This window comes from Dreissena polymorpha, chromosome 6 (genome assembly GCF_020536995.1).
Source record: "Dreissena polymorpha isolate Duluth1 chromosome 6, UMN_Dpol_1.0, whole genome shotgun sequence".
Classification (NCBI taxonomy): Eukaryota; Metazoa; Mollusca; class Bivalvia; order Myida; family Dreissenidae; genus Dreissena; species Dreissena polymorpha.
Window position 1 is genome coordinate 95,924,990 of NC_068360.1, and position 18,827 is coordinate 95,943,816.

At 33.4% G+C, this 18,827-nt stretch overlaps 2 protein-coding genes across 2 annotated transcripts; both read right to left on the minus strand.

Moving 5' to 3' along the window:
• Nucleotides 1-1,271: 1,271 nt before the first annotated feature.
• On the minus strand, nt 1,272-8,291 carry LOC127836450 (uncharacterized). Its single transcript, XM_052363093.1, has 6 exons — nt 8,145-8,291; nt 7,192-7,293; nt 6,742-6,858; nt 6,484-6,596; nt 5,994-6,094; nt 1,272-4,921 (listed from the first exon to the last, which is right to left on the minus strand). The coding sequence occupies exons 1-6, from the start codon at nt 8,199-8,201 to the stop codon at nt 4,806-4,808; spliced, it is 606 nt and encodes a 201-aa protein (XP_052219053.1). The 5' UTR covers nt 8,202-8,291; the 3' UTR covers nt 1,272-4,805.
• Nucleotides 8,292-9,483: 1,192 nt separating this feature from the next.
• Nucleotides 9,484-18,827, minus strand: LOC127835913 (uncharacterized). Its single transcript, XM_052362334.1, has 6 exons — nt 17,417-18,827; nt 16,826-16,894; nt 16,439-16,520; nt 15,951-16,061; nt 12,033-12,187; nt 9,484-9,621 (listed from the first exon to the last, which is right to left on the minus strand). The coding sequence occupies exons 1-6, from the start codon at nt 17,546-17,548 to the stop codon at nt 9,484-9,486; spliced, it is 687 nt and encodes a 228-aa protein (XP_052218294.1). The 5' UTR covers nt 17,549-18,827.

The window sequence follows — 18,827 nt, forward strand, 5'->3', positions numbered from 1 at the left end:
CCTAGTATCATGAAACTTCATAGGTACATTGATCATGACTCGCAGATGAACTAATGATGAAACTTGACCAGGATGTTTGTCTGGACAATATCTAGGTCAAGTTTGACATTTGGTAAAGATTAAATGAACCGACTCCTCTCAGGTGAGAGAACTAGGGCCATCTTGGCCCTCTTGTTTAAGATTTCCAAAGTATTCGGTATTTGTTCCATGGGTATAGCTCTTGCTCTTACTAACATGCCATTTATTTTCCCATCTATACTTTTTATAATATAATATAAATGGTACACTTACATGGTACCATGTTAGTGTTCGTGTGTCGTAAATAGATGCATTTGCAGGAATTAAAAAAAAAGCATTTTGAATCTACAAACAATTATGTTACCAGACAACCTGTTGAATAAAAATTTTTGAAAGTGCTATTAGGAACTCTGATTAATAATGGGTTAACTTTATTTTATGAAATTGTTGATTGATGAGTATTTATTGGGCTTTAATTTGATTTTTATACTCTTCATTTAAAAGATTGTTAAGTTTAAAATAACCAGGTCCTTTGTGTTGTATTATAGTAATTGATTATTTCAATCAAATAATGGTCTGTCTTGTATCCTGGTTTTATGTTTGTTTTATTAATTCATTATAGATCTAGACCAAAGTTAGATCTAGACCAAAGTTTAGTCAAGTTACACTGAAACCATTGTGGCATGTTAGTGCAATGCTAATAACATACATATGCATATAAACCTTTTGCCATTTGTTCTCGTATGTCTATGTTTTGTATTCTATATTATGCTTCATTTGTTTGTTATTGATGGATACTACCCCAGAGAAATAAATATGCAATATGCTCAGATAACTTGTCTTTTACGATATATAGTAAAAAGAACTGATCACGTTAATCGACATGTTTTGGAAATTATACTTTTCTGTATCTTGTGAGGCATAATAATCTTCTACTAAAATGTTATTTCATCGGTGGTTTTCAAAAAGGCATTCTGAACTACCAGTATTGCGACACCTTAAGGGTTTCGCGTGATGGAATGAGTGTGGAGTTCAAATAAATTTGAGATTTTTTTCTGTGCAAATGATGATTGCAACTATACAGTACTTATTGCAGAGATTGTTTATATTTAAGCCTAGGCCACTTAATTACAGATGTTGTTATTTCGGCCGGACCACTAGCTTTTTAAAGCCATAAACAATCAAGTGTCATAAAAATTATAACAGTCTATTATGTGAAGTTGGAAAACGACATTAATTCTAGAATTGACTGTTTCAGCTTCATTTGCTTTGTTTTGACCATGCAAATGTCAGTGGTCATAAAAACAAAGATTAAAACCCTCTTTGCTCATGCACCGCATGGGCATACCTTCTTTGCTCATACACCGTATGGGCAAACTCCCTTTGCTCATACACCGCATTGGGCATATCCTCTTTGCTCATGCACCGTATGGGCAAATCCCCTTTGCTCATACACCGTCTGGGCAAACCCTCTTTGCTCATACACCGCATGGGCATACCCCCTTTGCTCATACACCGTCTGGGCAAACCCTCTTTGCTCATACACCGCATGGGCATACCCCCTTTGCTCATACACCGTCTGGGCAAACCCCTTTGCTCATGCACCGCATGGGCAAACTAGCCTTTGCTTGACACTAAACATGCATGGATTAGGCTCCAGTAGCAATATTTGCTCATATATGTATGAACAAACAATATGCAATTGATTTATGCTGAATGATTATGTGAAATAAAGGTAGGATATTTTTTGGTTTGGTGAAGTGATCATAGAAATTGTAATTGTTCTTTTTGTGTGTGGGGAAGTGAAAATATATACTTTTTATGATCACCAGCGAATACAAATCGACAGTCTATTGAAACTAATAAATTTTCTTATTATTTTATGCCCCAGTTGAAAAACTCACTGCTATAAATTCCATGTTTATTGAAATATTATGCGGGAACACGAATTATATGATGCTACGTCATCTCACAATTTTGAGCCATACGTCATTTGTGGGCCGTTGCATTTACTGTAGAAGATCAGGATATAAAAAAAGAAAAATGACAGTGAAAAATATTTATATTTTTCACTGTTTCAACAGTGAAATATACATTTTATGTCACACATATTTCACTGTAAACCATCAAAAATCATCAAATAATATGCTGTTGTTGTATGATTTTTCAACACATCTGGATGCCTCATTTCATAAATAAGCAACAATTTTCATTATGCAAAGTCATATTTTATTGTTTTCCCTGTTTTACTTCATTTTGGAAAGTTTTTGACATGTATCGAGACTTGTACGTTATGTTTCATTACATATAATTATGGTTATAAATAACAACATGCAGTTTTCAAAATTAAGGTTTTAATGCCAATAATGTTTATAAAAGGTCACCTTATTTCTGGCTGGTTTAAATAGTAAAAACGCTAGATTCATTTTATTGTAAATATGTTTGTTCTTTGAAAAATGGTCATTAGTTATGCAAATAATGCTTCAAATCACACATAAAAAGACAAATAAATTAGCAATCTTGCAATATTAACAATGAGGATCAATACATAATGTGTTTCATAGTGTTCTTTTTTACTGAAAATTTATAGTATGGTATAGATTTAAATTTAATAATTAATTAAAAAATTAATGTGTATGCTCTTAAATAGCTTGACCTGTAATAATTAAATTCACCAAAAAAGATTTTTATGCAGATTATTTTTTAATTTGACATAACTATTGGAAGGTAGACACAATTTTTTTAAATAATAAAAATACATAGATTATGTATGACATAATCAACATGTTCAATCATTTTCAGTCATTCGAATACAATATCAAAATGTAGTTCAGGAACTTAACAGTAAATGCATATTAAAACAAAAAATGTGTTTGTCAGAAACACTATGTCCCCTACTGCGCCACTTTGAAGCTATTTATTTGACCTTTGACCTTGAAGAATGACCTTAACATTGACCTTTCACCGCTCAAATTGTGCAGCTCCATGAGATATACATGCATGCCAGATGTCAAGTTGCTATCTTCAATATTGCAAAAGTTATGGCAAATGTCAAAGTTTGACACAAACACAAACAAACACACAAAGAAACCAACAGACAGGGCAAAAACAATATGTCCCCCACTATAGTGGTGGGGGACATAAAAATGACACATTTTAAGTAAAACAACAACACAATTTCAGTTTGCCATTGCCTTAAACAGAAGAAATTATAGTTTATCCTATTGTTACATGATAACAGATAGAATTACAACTGATACTATAAACGTTAGCTCTATACTATTGTTAATTTTAGAGCATTTTTTTTGTGATCCTCTAATTTTATAACACTGTATGATTCAATGTTATTTCATAACAAATGATAATGTTTGAATTAAACAAACAATTCATTGCAAATATTGGGAAACCAACGCTATTGCTTTGATTTTTTAGCGAAAGCGAAAAACGACCACAAATTAATTGGATAAATATAATATTATGCGAGTGTTGGATAGAAATCAAGATTACCATGCTCGACTTGAAGCTCGCATGATGATATTAATGTCAATCAGACACTCGTATAATATTTCCTATTTATCATGCAAGTTATCTTTGCATATGAATAAAACCAAGACTGGTTTTGGTTTTAGGTAAAAAAAAATTGGCCTTATTCATACTAAAATTGTCCCCCCCCCCTAGTTGAGAAAATGCACATTATATTTGTTTGACATTTTTTTCATGAACATTTTAAATTAATATAAATAAAGTAAGCATTCAAATGATATATAAATATCACATCCCATAGAAGGTGTTCGAGGGTTGACAATAAATTGTATTAACATGTACAATACAGCTAGTTGCTTGTATGACTCTAAACGAACCCTTATATCAATTGAATAAAATCTGAAAAAAAAAATAAAATTAAAGTACCGGAACATAATCTCAGTTAAAAGTCTTTACATAATTCACTCTCTTTATGCGGAAATCAAATTCTACTATTTTAGCTCTACATGAGAGTGTTACAATTATGTCCCGTATGTCACTAACAATTATCACCAGATTACCGTAGTTTATATGAGAATTTTTATCTCCCGCCAGAGGCGTTTCTGGCGGAGGGATATTGTTTTGGCGTTTTCCGTCCGTCCGACTGTCCGGCTGTCCATCCGGCACTTTTGTGTCCAGAGCCATTTCTTGGAAGTTCTTTGGCAGATTTCATTGAAACTTGTTATGAGTATATATATGCATAAGAGGATGATGAACACCAAATGGCATTGTACACCATCTGTTAAAAACAGAGTTATGGCCCTTTGTATCTTGAAAAAATGCTTTTTACTATAGGCACTTTTGTGTCCGGAGCCATATCTTGGAAGTGCTTTGGCGGATTTCATTGAAACTTGGTATGAGTATACATGTATATCCACAGCCAGAGGCGGAGGGATATTGTTTTGGCGCTGTCGTCCGTCCGTCCGTCATTGTTTCAAACAGTGAAAAATAACAGTCACTATTCCAGCAAAATTCTTTAGCAAAACTAGTTTACGATGTCAATAAACGTTGAAAAAAAACATGAAGTGAAAATAAAATTTGTTTTATTCTGTGGAATATCATTTTTAAATCACTCGTGATCATAGAAAGAATGTATTTTCAAGAGTGGATCACCCACATGATCACTTGTGACTTAAAATTGATATTCCACAGAATTCAACAAAATTCGTCTATCTATTTATTCTTCAAAATCAGTGACATTTTTTTGCACTGTTTTAATAATTTTTTCAGTGAACTTTTGTAAAATTTGTGGCTGCAATGGCACGTCAATTCCATTTTTTTTTGACAGTTATTGTAACTGTCCATGCATCTTTGTCGTTGACGGACAATTTTTCAACGTGGTAACAATAACGTTCACGTCCCTGAGGGGTTGATAAGTCACCTGTAATAATAAAAATGTAATTGATATTCAAGAAATAAGACATCTACTTTGTTATCTAAAACTTCCCTTTTTTATAGGTTATTAGACGTTTCACTGCACAATACGTATATATAATTTGACAAGCACACAGTCTGACGTCATATTGGATGAGCCTTAAGGCTGTGTGCGAGTCCAAATATATCACGTACTGTACAGTTTAAACGTCAAATAAGCTTTTTATTATATATCTCTTTCTTCAGCTCTTTGTTTCATTTTAATTTTGATTTTAAAATGCTTTAATTGCATCTATACTATTTTCAAGACGAGCGCCCGTGCAAGTCGATAATAGTACTTTCGGATACTTTTTCTCAGTAACGGCTTTTATCGTTATAAAACAATTTCTTTAGTGCACTTGTACTCATCTGTCCTATATGGAAAAAATACAGACTTTTTGGATCCAATACCGGAATATATTGGACGGTCACATATGAAGAATGCCGATTGGATGAATTTATTGGATGTATAATATGTTTTATAATATTGTTGATTTATTTGAAATTATATAAGTGATATTTAACTATAAGAACAATTGCTCTGTTAACTCATGATAAAACCTTTTTTTGAAAATGTCAGTTTAGTTTTTTTTGGTGAAATTGTATTGCATATATTAAATAACATACAGAAACATATAAATGAAATATCATTGTCCATTCATCCTCTATGTGTACTCTTGCTATGTCATGTATGAAGGGGCTTTGCAATTTTAACTTGCCATAAAAATGGCGTATGTTTTTTGGAAATTTGAAAGCATATAATTAAAACAAGTTTTGAAGTAAGGATTTGTAAGATCAAGGAAACATACAGTTGTGTATGAAATATGGATCTGTTAAATATTTTTAAGCGGACTTCAGGCTAGGATTTTCAGGGTCTAATTGTTCAATTCTTAGGAAAGTAACAAATATATTTTATGATATTTCAAGCATTATAAAATGAATACAATTGTAGTAATGAGAGGATTAATAATTGCAAATAAGCCATTATTTTTAATAGGCTATTTTTTCTCCAAATTATAACCTTTAATAAATAAGCATACCAGTGAACTCTAACATCTTGTCTGACAACGTATATGTCTCCTCGATGTCTTCCCACGTCCCCATCTGTAATGTGGCCACAGCTAATTGCTTCATGTGGTCTCTTATGAAAAAAACATTGGTGGTTGAAATGGGATTTCAAGTATTGACACAAATATCTGAGTTGCTGGCTATTTAAAATCAAAAACAATGAAATTAATTAAAGGTGTGTTTTAGTTTGTGTTTAGTGTAAAACCATGTTTTTCACCATTATGTATTTAATAGTCTTTGAATCAACTGTGCATACATGAATTGCAAGTGTGGTAAAGTTTATGACAAAAATATTACCAACTGCTAAGTTATGGGGCAAAACTCCTTATTTCAAGATTGATATTGACACATGAACAGCTCCAGATGACATAAAGATTTCCAAGGCCATAACAATATGCCCAAACTTCAGCTTGGTTAATAAAACTTAAAAACTGATGGACTTCAATGTTGACATAACCTTACTTTCTTTTATCTTCAGCAATTTCTCTGGCAACTTTTAATCCTGAAGTGCCAATTGCCTTTATTAAGTAGGGTGTCCTGGATTTGTCTTGGACACCCTGCAGCTGTCTGAATAACTAAAAATTAAACAAGAACATTTAATTCACTGATATCCTTCACCATCACTTAAAGGATACAACTCTGAACTGACCAAATCATACTAACATACATGTATGTCAATTATTTAAGGGAACAGAAAATGTAAGATGCACAGATTCTTACGTTTTGAGGGAATGACTCTTGCGAGTGGGACTCGAAAATGCGTTCTACTGCTGCCCAGTTTTCTTGGCTGTAGGCAGCTACTGAGAGAACTGGGCCCAGGCCCTCAAGCTTGTAAACCTGTTATTAAATTATTTAAGTAACAAAGCATTATATTTGTTATTTGTTTTAAAAGATTATGTTTATAGACACATGACTGGCATTAATCAGCACAAATCTTAATGTTTTTTTTCCAATATTATTTCCTTGTAACATTAATATATTATAATGGAATCATTTTTTTAAATAGATGTTTTGTTCATGGTAAGTCAGTAACTGACTTGCTGTTTGTACAACCCACACCTGTTTTAGATATACGATTCAGGATTGTTTTTACTTTAATAATTGAAAATTCAAAACTTATGAAAAGACTAAGTTCTCAGCTTACTGGTACATTTACATTTAGATACATGCCTTTTTGTCCAAAGAACCAAGGGCCACCATTACTTCCCCCTTCCAATTGCTGCTACACGTACTTCTACTTTCATATATTTTCCGCGCCATGCGTACTTTGTCCTGAAAGCATGCTGGTCAGGATTATGTTTTATATGTAACCCTATTTATGATGGAAAGAGTACACTGTTAATTGTATTTTAAACCTTATGAAATTCCATTTTATTATTACTTTTTTACTTTTTCATTGAATATTTTAATAGAAAAAAATGAATTGAATATTATTTAGGACATTTAAAGATGAGTTTTGTGAATACGTATTTGTTTATACTATAACAAATAGAAAAATTCAAACTCATTTCAAGATTAAAAGAAAATGTTAGAAATGATATCAAATATATATAACGACTAGAAAGACAATTGCTAGTTAATGGAAAAAACACCATTACTATATGCGAACTTTTGTGTTTCTTGTAAGGTTACACTTTTAACTGCGACTACATCTTGATCACTAATATTATTTTTTTACAGGGCTTACATTAATTTATGAATACTGGGATTCTCAACTTTATGGTCTTTTATTTTGGAAGTTTGCTTTGATATGAAAGTTCATTAATTATTTAATGTTTTCAGCTGAAGTTAACATAAATTCGTGTTACTTTACAAAAGCTATTTTATGTACAGTCATGGTTTAGCATATGTATTTTTGTTGCCTTATATTTGGTTGATATGAATTATAATCACTGAATGAATTGATATAATTAAAACTGGGCTGATTTCGAAATCTAAGTGTTGAATATTAGAAGTTTTGAGACCAAAGCTAGAAGTGCTCCTAAAAAAAACTTCCATTAACTTAAGCCCGGTATTTTTTTAATATTGTTTATCTTTCTTATTTTGCCAACCTAAGAAAATGTAAAGCGCACGGACTTTCCTGTGAACAATTGTACTCATCACTATGTAATTTTTTTATTTACCTGGAAGTTCATTGGCTTCTGTGAACATTGTATGTTGTGCCATGATCCAACAAACATGGCTTCTCTGGGCGTAAGCCCAACATAAACTTCTACATCCACCTTCCTGTATCAAAACAGTATAATCTTAGTAATTTCACAGTTGCATGTACATGTATAGAATTATGGTTTTATATTATTTTTATAATCATGATTTTCATCTTAATTTGTGTTAATTTACATGTTTCATACAAACAATTGTTTTATATAAGTTTCTGTATCTAGTTTCTGATACCAAGAATGAAATATATATAGAATACTAGGTTAGCGTTGAATATAGAGAGAAGTTTATGTCGCGAGGCTTAGAACACATGGAGCATAAGCCTTTTTTTGTGTATCAAGGTGGTATTCAGCCTAGTTTATTCCATGCTGTGTTATACAGTCAATGCCAGTATAAAATGGGATAAAAATGCAATCTTACACTGAATCAAACAAATTTTCTTTTTATTCCTTCATGCCTTTTGAAGAAATATCAAACAAATAATGAGGGTCAAAATTTAGAACGTCACCAGGTTTTGTATTTTGAGGCAGGGATTTTACCTGCTTTTTATGTAAGGCCGTAAAACGAACCTCCTTGAAAGTGTAAAATAATAATATTTTTGGAGGTTGAAGAGCGGAAAAATATGCTCTGTGGTGGTTAATATTAAAAGGTGAATGGGCCAAAGGAAGGAATGAAGTCTCTTACACATACGTTCTTTATAAATGCAAATGTTTAAAATGTCACACTTTGCAGTTGGTAAAAATTCACAATTTAATGCATTTTGTCCTTTAAAAAATCACAAATTTGAGCAGGCTCGTTGTTCCACAGTGGCTAAGAAAATCCCTGCATCATTTAAAAGCTGGATTTAAATGCCAACCTTATATATTCACTAGTAAAAAATATTAGTTAATCTTTCACTTGTATTTTCCGCTCTTTTATTGAAAAGAATAAAAAATGTGTTTAATTATTTTAATTTGAGTAAATATACATGTTTTTATGAAATATAGTATACTGATAATGGCTTTATAACAGGGCCCGAAATATGGCCATTTTCCCATTGAAAGTAAGGTCAGTTTTTCCCAAAATTGATAGCGGAATTACCAAATTAAAAAAAGATTGTTTTTTGTTTTTTTTACTTAGACATATTGAGCATCTCCCAAGTTGAAAGCAATGATCTCTAATATGATTAAGAATGCACCACAATGTTTCTTTTCATACGTATGCACAATGAAAAAAGACCCTGTTTCAAAAACTTAACAAGAAATTTGTTTGTTAGAAACAAACAAAAGTCAGACAACACAATATTATGCTTGATTTTTCTTGTTAAACTTGCCTCAAACATTCATAATCAGGATTTCCAGCTTCTTCTATTAGCAGGTCCTTCATGGCTGTCACCATATGGTTTCCCCCCAGTGTCAGAAGTGGATGCATTGTGTTAATGCAAAAATCCACTGGGGGAATCTAAATGTACATGTATTGATAATTGTATCAGCGAATTTCAGAAGTGTTTAATCATTATGGTATAACAGTAACAAGAGGGCCATGATGGCCCTGTATCGCTTCACTGTTTTTTCTTTGCGAAAAAAACGTGTAATGCGCATGGGTTGAAATGTACTCAAGCATGTGACTTTCTCTTTCTATCCCTCGTCCCACTGGGCGCTTAAAGTTGGAAGGGTGAGCATTTTTATATACATGTATGGAAAAAGTTACTATGGAAATTAACATGTCATCCAAAATATTTTCATCCGGATATATGGTCACTTTCGACATATTTAAATAAAACCCGACTTTTTTCAGTTTGTAAGAAAAACATTCATAACACATGTTCTTACTTCAATGCCTGTGTAAGCAGTCACCATCTGACCTAAAATGGCACTAAATGACAGGGTTTTATCTCATGTTTACAAGATGTTGATGCTGTTGTTGGTCATAGCCAAACGGGCGCAGTCATCTCCACTGGTAAACGTCATATGTTCAGTTTTGTGACCTCAAGGGGAATAATCTGAACAAATTTGGTAGAGGACTATTAGATATCACTTCATACCAAATTTAGTAGCCCTAGTATAATTAAGAACAAGAAGGTTTTTAAAGTTTGTACAAAATAGGCCTTATTTAAGCATATGTTCTTTTTTGTGACCCCTGGGGCAAGGTCAAATTTGTTCCTAGGGGCATAATTTGAACAAACTAAGTAGAGAACTAGTAGATGTCACTACCTACCAAATTTGGTAGAAGTAGGCCCAATGGTTTAGGACAAAATTTATATAGTTTGCAGAAAATGGGCCCAATATAAGCATATGTTCAATTTTGTGACCCCTGGGGAACGGTCAAATTTAATCCCAGGGGCTTAGTTTGAACAAACTTGGTAGAGGACTATAAGATGTCATTACATACCAAATTTGGTAGCCCTATGCCATACAGTTATGGACAAGAAGATATTTAAAGTTTGCACAAAATAGGCATTACATTAGCAAATTTTCGATTTTTTGACCTCCCAGGGCAGGGTCAAATTAGACCCCAGGGGCATAATTTGAACAAACTTGGTAGAGGACTATAAGATGTCATTGCATACCAAATTTGGTAGCCCTTGGCTCAATGGTTATGGACAAGAATATTTTTAAAGTTTACACAAAATAGGCCTTATATAAGCAAATTTTCAATGTTTTGACCCCCGGGGCATGGTAAAATTTAACCCCAGAGGCATAATTTGAACAAACTTGGTAGAGGACTATAAGATGTCACTACATACAAAATTTGGTAGCCCTAGACCCAATGGTTACGGACAAGAAGATTTTTAAAGTTTGCACAAAATAGGCCTTATATAAGCTCATTGTCAATTTTTGACCCCCTGGGGCAGGGTCAAATTAGACCCCATGGGCATAATATTAACAAACTTGGTAGAGGACTATAAGATGTCAATACGTACCAAATTTGGTAGCCCTAGGCCTAATGGTTATGGACAAGAAGATATTTAAAGTTTGCACAAAATAGGCCTTATATAAGCATATTTTCAATTTTTTTACCCCCCCCCCCGGGGCAGGGTCAAATTTGACCCCAGGGGCATAATTTGAACAAATTTGAAAAAGGTTCACCACAGGAACATTCCTGAAAATTTCATCAGATTTGGACGAGTAGTTTAGGAGAAGTTGATGTTTAAAGCCACACACCTTGAAATGAAATATATGTTAATTAATACATATTGATGCAATTTGAAAGTGTGCAAAATTGTCATTATATCTAAAGCCTAGTAAGCAAATAATTTATTATTTTGTTTTAATTTTAAAACCGAAAGTAGGATTTCTATACGTAAACGTAATTTCGACAAACGCGATAATTATTTCAGTTTTAAAGCGCAAAATAGACGGATTTCTACCTTGTAACCACCAGATATATTCTAATTGGCAAAGATAAAATTAAATATATAGCCTAGTTAGCAAGTAATTTATTATTTTTCAAATGGTTCCGCTTTTCAAACCGAAAGTAGGATTTCTAGACGTATACGTCCATTTCGACACACGCGATTATTTTTTAAGTTTTAAAGCGCAAAAAGATGGATTTCTACCCTGTAACTACCAGATATATTCTAAATGGCATAAATAAAATATGTTTCTTATCTATACTTAAATTTACTATGAAATGTAGTTCATATTAAGGTGTGTGGCTTTAAAAAAAAAGTTAACGCACGGATGGACGCACGCACGCACACACGACGGACACAGGACCATGACATAAGCCCCGCTGGCCTTTGGCCAGTGGAGCTAAAAATGAAAACTTAAAAAAAACAACATTTTTTGGGATTTGTAAAAAGTTTAAAATGTATTATTTAAGTATTGGCACACGTTAATTGTAATGTGAAACTGATATTATATTTTTACCTCTCTTTCACACAGAACCGGAATTCTTGTGACTGGCCGTGATGGTTGAGATCTCATGCTCTCTTTGATTTGCTGCACCCATGTAGTGTCTGTGCATCGCACCACCAATTCTTCACTTGGAGCCGTAAGGCAATCCAGATCAACCGTGAAAAAACCTGTTACATTTGAATACATAACACATTTTTATCGCGCCATTATTGTTTAAACAAACAATTAATTAAGTATGACAAAATTATGCGGCAATGGAATTGACATACTGGAATACAAATAATTAACAAATAATAAATAAACAGATTAAACAAATTTTTTTCATAAACAAGAGCTGTCAGAAGACAGCACGCACGACTATTCGAGTGCTTGACAGTGTAACATAAGCCATCATATTCATTAACAGAGTTGTTGCTTAACTTGAAAAGACAGTGAAATTTGATTTTTTTCAAGGTCAGTGAAAAGACAGGGAATATTAAACAATGGTCAGTGAAAAATTAAATTTCAGGAAAGTCAGTGAAAAGTCGGGGAAAAATAATATTTTGGTTGGATGCATAAGTTATTTAGTGGCTATGGCAGTCTTCAGGAATTATTTGTTTCAGTAGATTCAACAGTGTATTGTTCATTTGAAATATTTTGATTTTGTTTTTTTTATTCAAGTGTTGAGAGACCATTGCTTTTATGCTGTATTTGTAGTTAATTGTTGTGTTATCCTAGCTAGATGTTGTAACCATGCACATATATACTTTTCTGTGTATCTATTGTTCCATATTAACAGCTTTTATGTACCCTTTGGCTATTATAGTCACCCACTGTAGCATGCTAACCTGCCACGTAACAAAGCTATAAGGTGAAGGGTTAAAGCACATTTACCCTATAGGCCATTAATGGGGCTCCCTTAGTGCAAAGGACCCCAGGGTTCAGGTTAGAAAGGCATGAAGACATAATTTAATAACATTAATACGGCAGTAGAACTTTCCCCTTATATTGGCAAATATAATATAACCTTTTCAAAATTTAATATTCTTCAATCAAAAACATATTTAAACAAGAGGGCCATGATGGCCCTGAATCGCTCACCTGACTCATTAAGATCAGATGAAAACTATGACCTCTATTGTCTACACAATGTTTTTCTATGATTTGACCTAGTGACCTAGTTCCTGACTCTAGATGACCCAAATACAATCCCAATCCAGATTTCATCAAGATAAACATTCTGACCACAGTTCATAAATATTGGATGAAAACTGTGACCTCTATTGTCAACACAAGGTTTTTCTATTTATTTGACCTAGATTTTTACCCCAGATGACCCAAATACAATCCCACCCAGATTTCATCAAGAATTCTGACCAAATTTCATAAAGGTTGGATGAAAACTGTGATCTCTAATGTCTAAACAAGGTTTTTCTATTATTTGACCTAGTGACCTAGTTTTTGACCCCAGATGACCCAAATAAAATCCCAACCCAGATTTCATCAAGATAAACATTCTGATCAAATTTCATAAAGATTGGATGAAAACTGTGACCTCTATTGTCTACAGAAGGTTGTTCTATTATTTGACCTAGTGACCTTGTTTTTGACCCCAGATGACCCAAATACAATCCCAAACCGGATTTCATCAAGATAAACATTTTGACCAAATTTCATCAAGATTGGATGCAAACTGTGACCTCTACTGTCTACACAAACAAATTGTTGACGGACGGACGCACGGACACACGCAGGCACGCACAACGGACGCCGGACCTCACACGATCACATAAGCTCACCGTGTCACTTCATGACAGGTGACCTAAAAATATGTGTCGGAGATAAACATGAACAGTTGTGGTTAAAATCCCATAGAAACAGGGGCTGTTTGTAAAACATGCATGCCCCCCTATATGGGCTATAAGTTGTAGTAGCAGCCATTGTGTGAATACGTTTTTTTGTCACTGTGAATGGTGGTGGTGGTGGTGGTGGTGGTGTAGTAGTAGTAGTAGTAGTAGTAGTAGTAGTAGTAGTAGTAGTAGTAGTAGTACTAGTAGTTGTAGTAGTAGTAGTAGTAGTAGTAGTAGTAGTAGTAGACGTAGTAGTAGTAGTAGTAGTAGAAGTAGTAGTAGAAGTAGTAGTAGTAGTCGTAGTAGTAGTAGTAGTAGTGGTAGTAGTAGTAGTAGTAGTAGTGGTAAAGTAGTAGTAGTAGTGGCAGTAGTAGTAGAAGTAGTAATAGAAGACGTGGTGGTGGTGGTGGTGGTGGTGGTAGTAGTACTAGTAGTAGTAGTACTAGTACTAGTAGTAGTAGTAGTAGTAGTAGAAGTAGTAGTAGTAGTAGTGGTAGTAGTAGTAGAAGTAGTAGTAGTAGTAGTAGTAGTAGAAGTAGTAGTAGTAGTAGTAGTAGTAGTAGTAGTAGTAGTAGTAGTAGTAGTAGTAGTAGCAGTAGCAGTAGCAGTAGCAGCATTACAAGACCAATACTTAAGAATGATCAAATGGGAAAAGGTAACATAGCACCAGCAGTAAATATGGGGCTCATTTACAGGTCAGATTTGGAATCTCTGCTGTAAAATGAGATTTTGAATGAATTAAAGGGAGGCAAATCTGTAATAAAAAGAACATGCATAAACCGTAGTTGTTTCCCTTGTTTGAACCATGCTAAATCCTTACAAGTTTGGAAAGAATTGGATGAAAAATTTGTACTTTATTGCATAAACACCATTTTCTCAATTCAAGGGGAGGTAATTCTGTACTTCATGGACCAATAATGCTCATTTTTTGTAGGGTTTGTGTCCTCATTGATATAAAGACACTGTGCAAATTTGGAAAGGATCGGACAAAAAATGTGGAAGATTTTTGAAAGTTTTCACAAAATAGGCAAAAACGAATAAACATGCAAAGTTCAACGAGCTCCTGCGGCCATGTTTTTTGACGAATCAAATTTCTTTGAACAACTTTTTCAGGGGAGCCCGCAAAGGTCATCCCTGTGAAATTTTTTGAAAATCTGATGAGCGGTTTCTTACAAGAAGATTTTTTAAGGTTTTTACCATATATGGTCATGGCGGCCATCTTGGTTATGTGATCAAATTTTTTTTAACAATTCTTTTGTCCCATGACCTAGGGATGCTCCACATGAAATTTAGTTGAAATTGGCTCAATGGTTTAGTAGAAGAAGATGTTTACAAATTGTTTACGGACGGACGGACGCCGGATGCTGAGTGATCACAATAGCTCACCTCGAGCTATCGCTCAGGTGAGCTAAAAACAATACAGTTTTCCATTTAAACATATATATGAATACTTTGAAATTAAACAGAGCATAAACTTTAGATATTATTAAACTGGATCTAGTTTCATACATGTTTTATTACTTTTAGAATTATTTACTTTGAGATCATAAAACATCTGAGATGAACAGTATTAAAAATGCAAATATATGAGTATGGCAGACATGTTTTGATTCATGAAACTTTTAGAAGAGGCATACTACATGTATCTCAAACGAGTCGCGTTCTGAGAAAACTGTGCATAATGCATGTGCGTAAAGTGTCGTCCCAGATTAGCCTGTGCAGTCCACACAGGCTAATCAGGGACGACACTTTTGCTTTTATTTCGTCAAATACTAAATTTAAATGCAATCTTGTAATGCAAAGAACATCGATGCCCATTGACATAATCTTCTCCACATCAAACGTCATATAGGGGGACATTGTGTTTCACAAACACATTGTTTTTATTTTGGCCTTACCAACAACCGAACCAACAGACAGGGCAAAAATAATTTGTTCCCCACTATAGTGGTGGGTGACATAAAAAGGATAATAATTCTTAAGAAATTCTTGATACAGTTGTCTGCTCTTGTTAATATATTGGGGTTATGTTGTTAAAGAAGTATGCAAAAATATAAAGCAATATGTCAATGTAAATTTTTTTTATACCCTATACTTTTACCTGCAGACTTTTCTTTTAAAATCTTCAAATCTTGGTGAACTTCTGAAGGTACAGGTGTTGGCACTGGTTCCACCTCATGATCAACATTAATACTAGTACATGCAGGAACAGCTTGCATTAAATAAAAACACAATCAGATACATAACATGCAATGATACAAATTCACATAACTTCTATTTTATTAACTTTATAATTTATATAAAAATGAAATTGCTATGCTATTTTCAATATAACACTACGTAATTTCCCTGCAAATTAGAGTTATTATACTCCCGGATTCATCCACCATATGTGGAGGAATATTGTTTTGGCCATAAACAAAATTTATTTCGCGGGAGATATCAATTCAACGAATTTGCGTGTTGGACGATGCACTTTTAATAACCTGATAGAATAATTTATTGGATTGATCACTCCCTGAATGAAATCAGGCATGTCGATTTATCATTACTGAAAATAAAATGTTTAATGATTATGGTAACAATTACTTTTTTTCCCTTTTCTTTGCACGGGAATCCTCATTCTTTCACACATTTCAAGAAACTGTGCATTGGAGATGGCAGATGAAAACTGTGAATGAAATTGACATAACAACATTTAATTTATTTTTGCCTTGTTAATGATTGTTCAGGTACATTATATATGATATTAATCGTTAAATTTGATATATTTTTAATCTAATGTTTCATTTATTGATTAATAAAATGCCAGTGACCACTATCTTTAACAGTAATATTTGCTAATTGGTCGCTGGCAGAAACCGCTAGGGTACAATAAATCAAGAAAGGCATAGAAACATTTATGATAAACCGATAAGAATAACGATGTGCAGCTAAATGCACTGCACACAATTATTTCACCCAGGACAGGAATACCTTTGTGTTACCCTTCTCTACAAGACTCCGCTTCAACCGTTTCCCATTCTTTTCTCCTTCAAATTTGAACTGCAAGCCATTTTTTTGTATATCAAAGCATTAAACATGCACTCTGATGGCTGGAATTAAACAATACAATTTAAAGTTTAAATTAATTCAGGTAATATTCTCACTCAGGGCACTTGACAATCGCATTTGAAGAAATATTAATGATTGAATATAGGCTAGATTGAACTTTACCGGTACGCAGTTGTTTACCACTATCGACAAGGCGGGGGTTTGGGGGCAGTAGCCCCCGTTACAAAGGAAATATATAGGATAAAAAGGATTATAAGGTGTTGCGTTAGTTGTTATGTGTTAAGTGTTAATGGTTAGGGTAAGGGTACGCTGTTTGATGTTAAGTGTTGCGTACCGGTAAAGTTCAATCATCCCTTGAGTATATATAAAAAACACTACATAAACTGCACATTCAAGTTAAAAATAAATCACCAGCATGAAACTGTCAGTACATTTAATTTCAATGATCCTTTTGAGCTTTTAAACGAATAGACATAGGTGAAATTAGCCACAAAAGAAAAGGAAAAGGCATACCCATATTTCGTCTTTGTTATTTCCGCTGGCACACTTCTCTATGGTGTTAGGTTTCCTGGAGTCACCAACACACCTTACTCCATTCATGGTTACATAAAAATCTGGAAACTCCCCTTCGATGTTCCAACTCATGATTTTCGACAGTTATGTTTACTACCAAACGACATATGTCAAAATTTATGTTATTGTATGACGTCATTAGTGTATGACGTTCTCATACGCATGATACGGACGACAATTATTGACATTTCAAAGTTTGTGTATGGCGTCATCAATGTATGACGTCATCATACACACGATACGGACGACAATTTTTGACAGCCTGATTTTGAAAGATTGTCAACATTTGGGTAAGTATTATTTTTCACACTTCTTTAGCACTGTTATCGATAAATCCTATCCGTACATTCAAAAGATTTATCACTGTACACGATTATCTCGGTAGCATAAAAATAAATGCTATTGACATGAAGAAAATAAAGGAAAATAGACGTCTTGTGAAAATAGGAATAAAACAAACTTACCTGTACAGAAGAAATCCATCACTTCAGTAACTATGAATAATGATGTTAAATATGTTATTCCCCAAAGCTTTACACAATCGTCATCATACACATTTATCAGCAAACGTGTACAGGAACGAGTACGAAGCTACTTCAGGTAATAACATATCATTCTCCAAAATTATATTGCGAAACAGTTAAACTTTTCTGACGTGTCCCTTATTATGATCCATAACAGAAGACTTTTCCGGAGTGTGTGAATGTCAGAGTTTATTTACAGGTCATCGCGGAGTCATCACGATTACCTTCTGTGCTGACCTGCACTTTCATGAGTCCTAGCGTGGAGACTTCTTATCTCAACAATTGAACAATAATCGCAAGGTAAATAGTTAGTTGCAATTATACAACTCCCAGCCATATTGACCCTACAAGTTGTACGTATGAAATCATAAAAGCTCAGAGCATTCAAGAAGAACTAGTTAAACAGTAAAAATCGGTATTATAAATTTTTATAACAATTTTATGACCTTCTATTTTGAATAATCATTCTGATGTGTTATGTTTAAAAAATGTGATTAATGTTAAATTAAGCATTACCCTTATAATAACACAAAATAAGTTTCAATACAACTAAACTATAATCTTGTGAAGAACAAGTCAAAATTGTCTAAAAAAATGCGTTATTTGAACTTTATAAATGTACAAATGGAATAAATAATTAATAGGATAAATAGAATATTATGTGAGTTTTGGATAAAGATCAAGTTGATCATGCTCGGCTAGACTCGCGCTACCATGGTTCTTAGCATCGGATGTCGGTAAAACTTGATCTTTATTCAACACTCACACAATATTCTCTATATTATCTCCAAATATATTGTAATTGGCATACATAAAATGTATCATAT

Coding starts and splice junctions, on each gene's coding strand:
- LOC127836450 (XM_052363093.1), bottom strand. CDS start 8,201: ATGTTTGTTGGATCATGGCACAACATACAATGTTCACAGAAGCCAATG. Junction 7,294..8,144: donor AGAAGCCAATGAACTTCCAG/GTAAATAAAAAA, acceptor GCATGCTTTCAG/GACAAAGTACGCATGGCGCG. Junction 4,922..5,993: donor CAAGATGTTAGAGTTCACTG/GTATGCTTATTT, acceptor TTATTATTACAG/GTGACTTATCAACCCCTCAG.
- LOC127835913 (XM_052362334.1), bottom strand. CDS start 17,548: ATGAGTTGGAACATCGAAGGGGAGTTTCCAGATTTTTATGTAACCATG. Junction 16,062..16,438: donor GCAAAGAAAAGGGAAAAAAA/GTAATTGTTACC, acceptor ATTTAATGCAAG/CTGTTCCTGCATGTACTAGT. Junction 12,188..15,950: donor TTTAAAAGAAAAGTCTGCAG/GTAAAAGTATAG, acceptor CAAATGTAACAG/GTTTTTTCACGGTTGATCTG.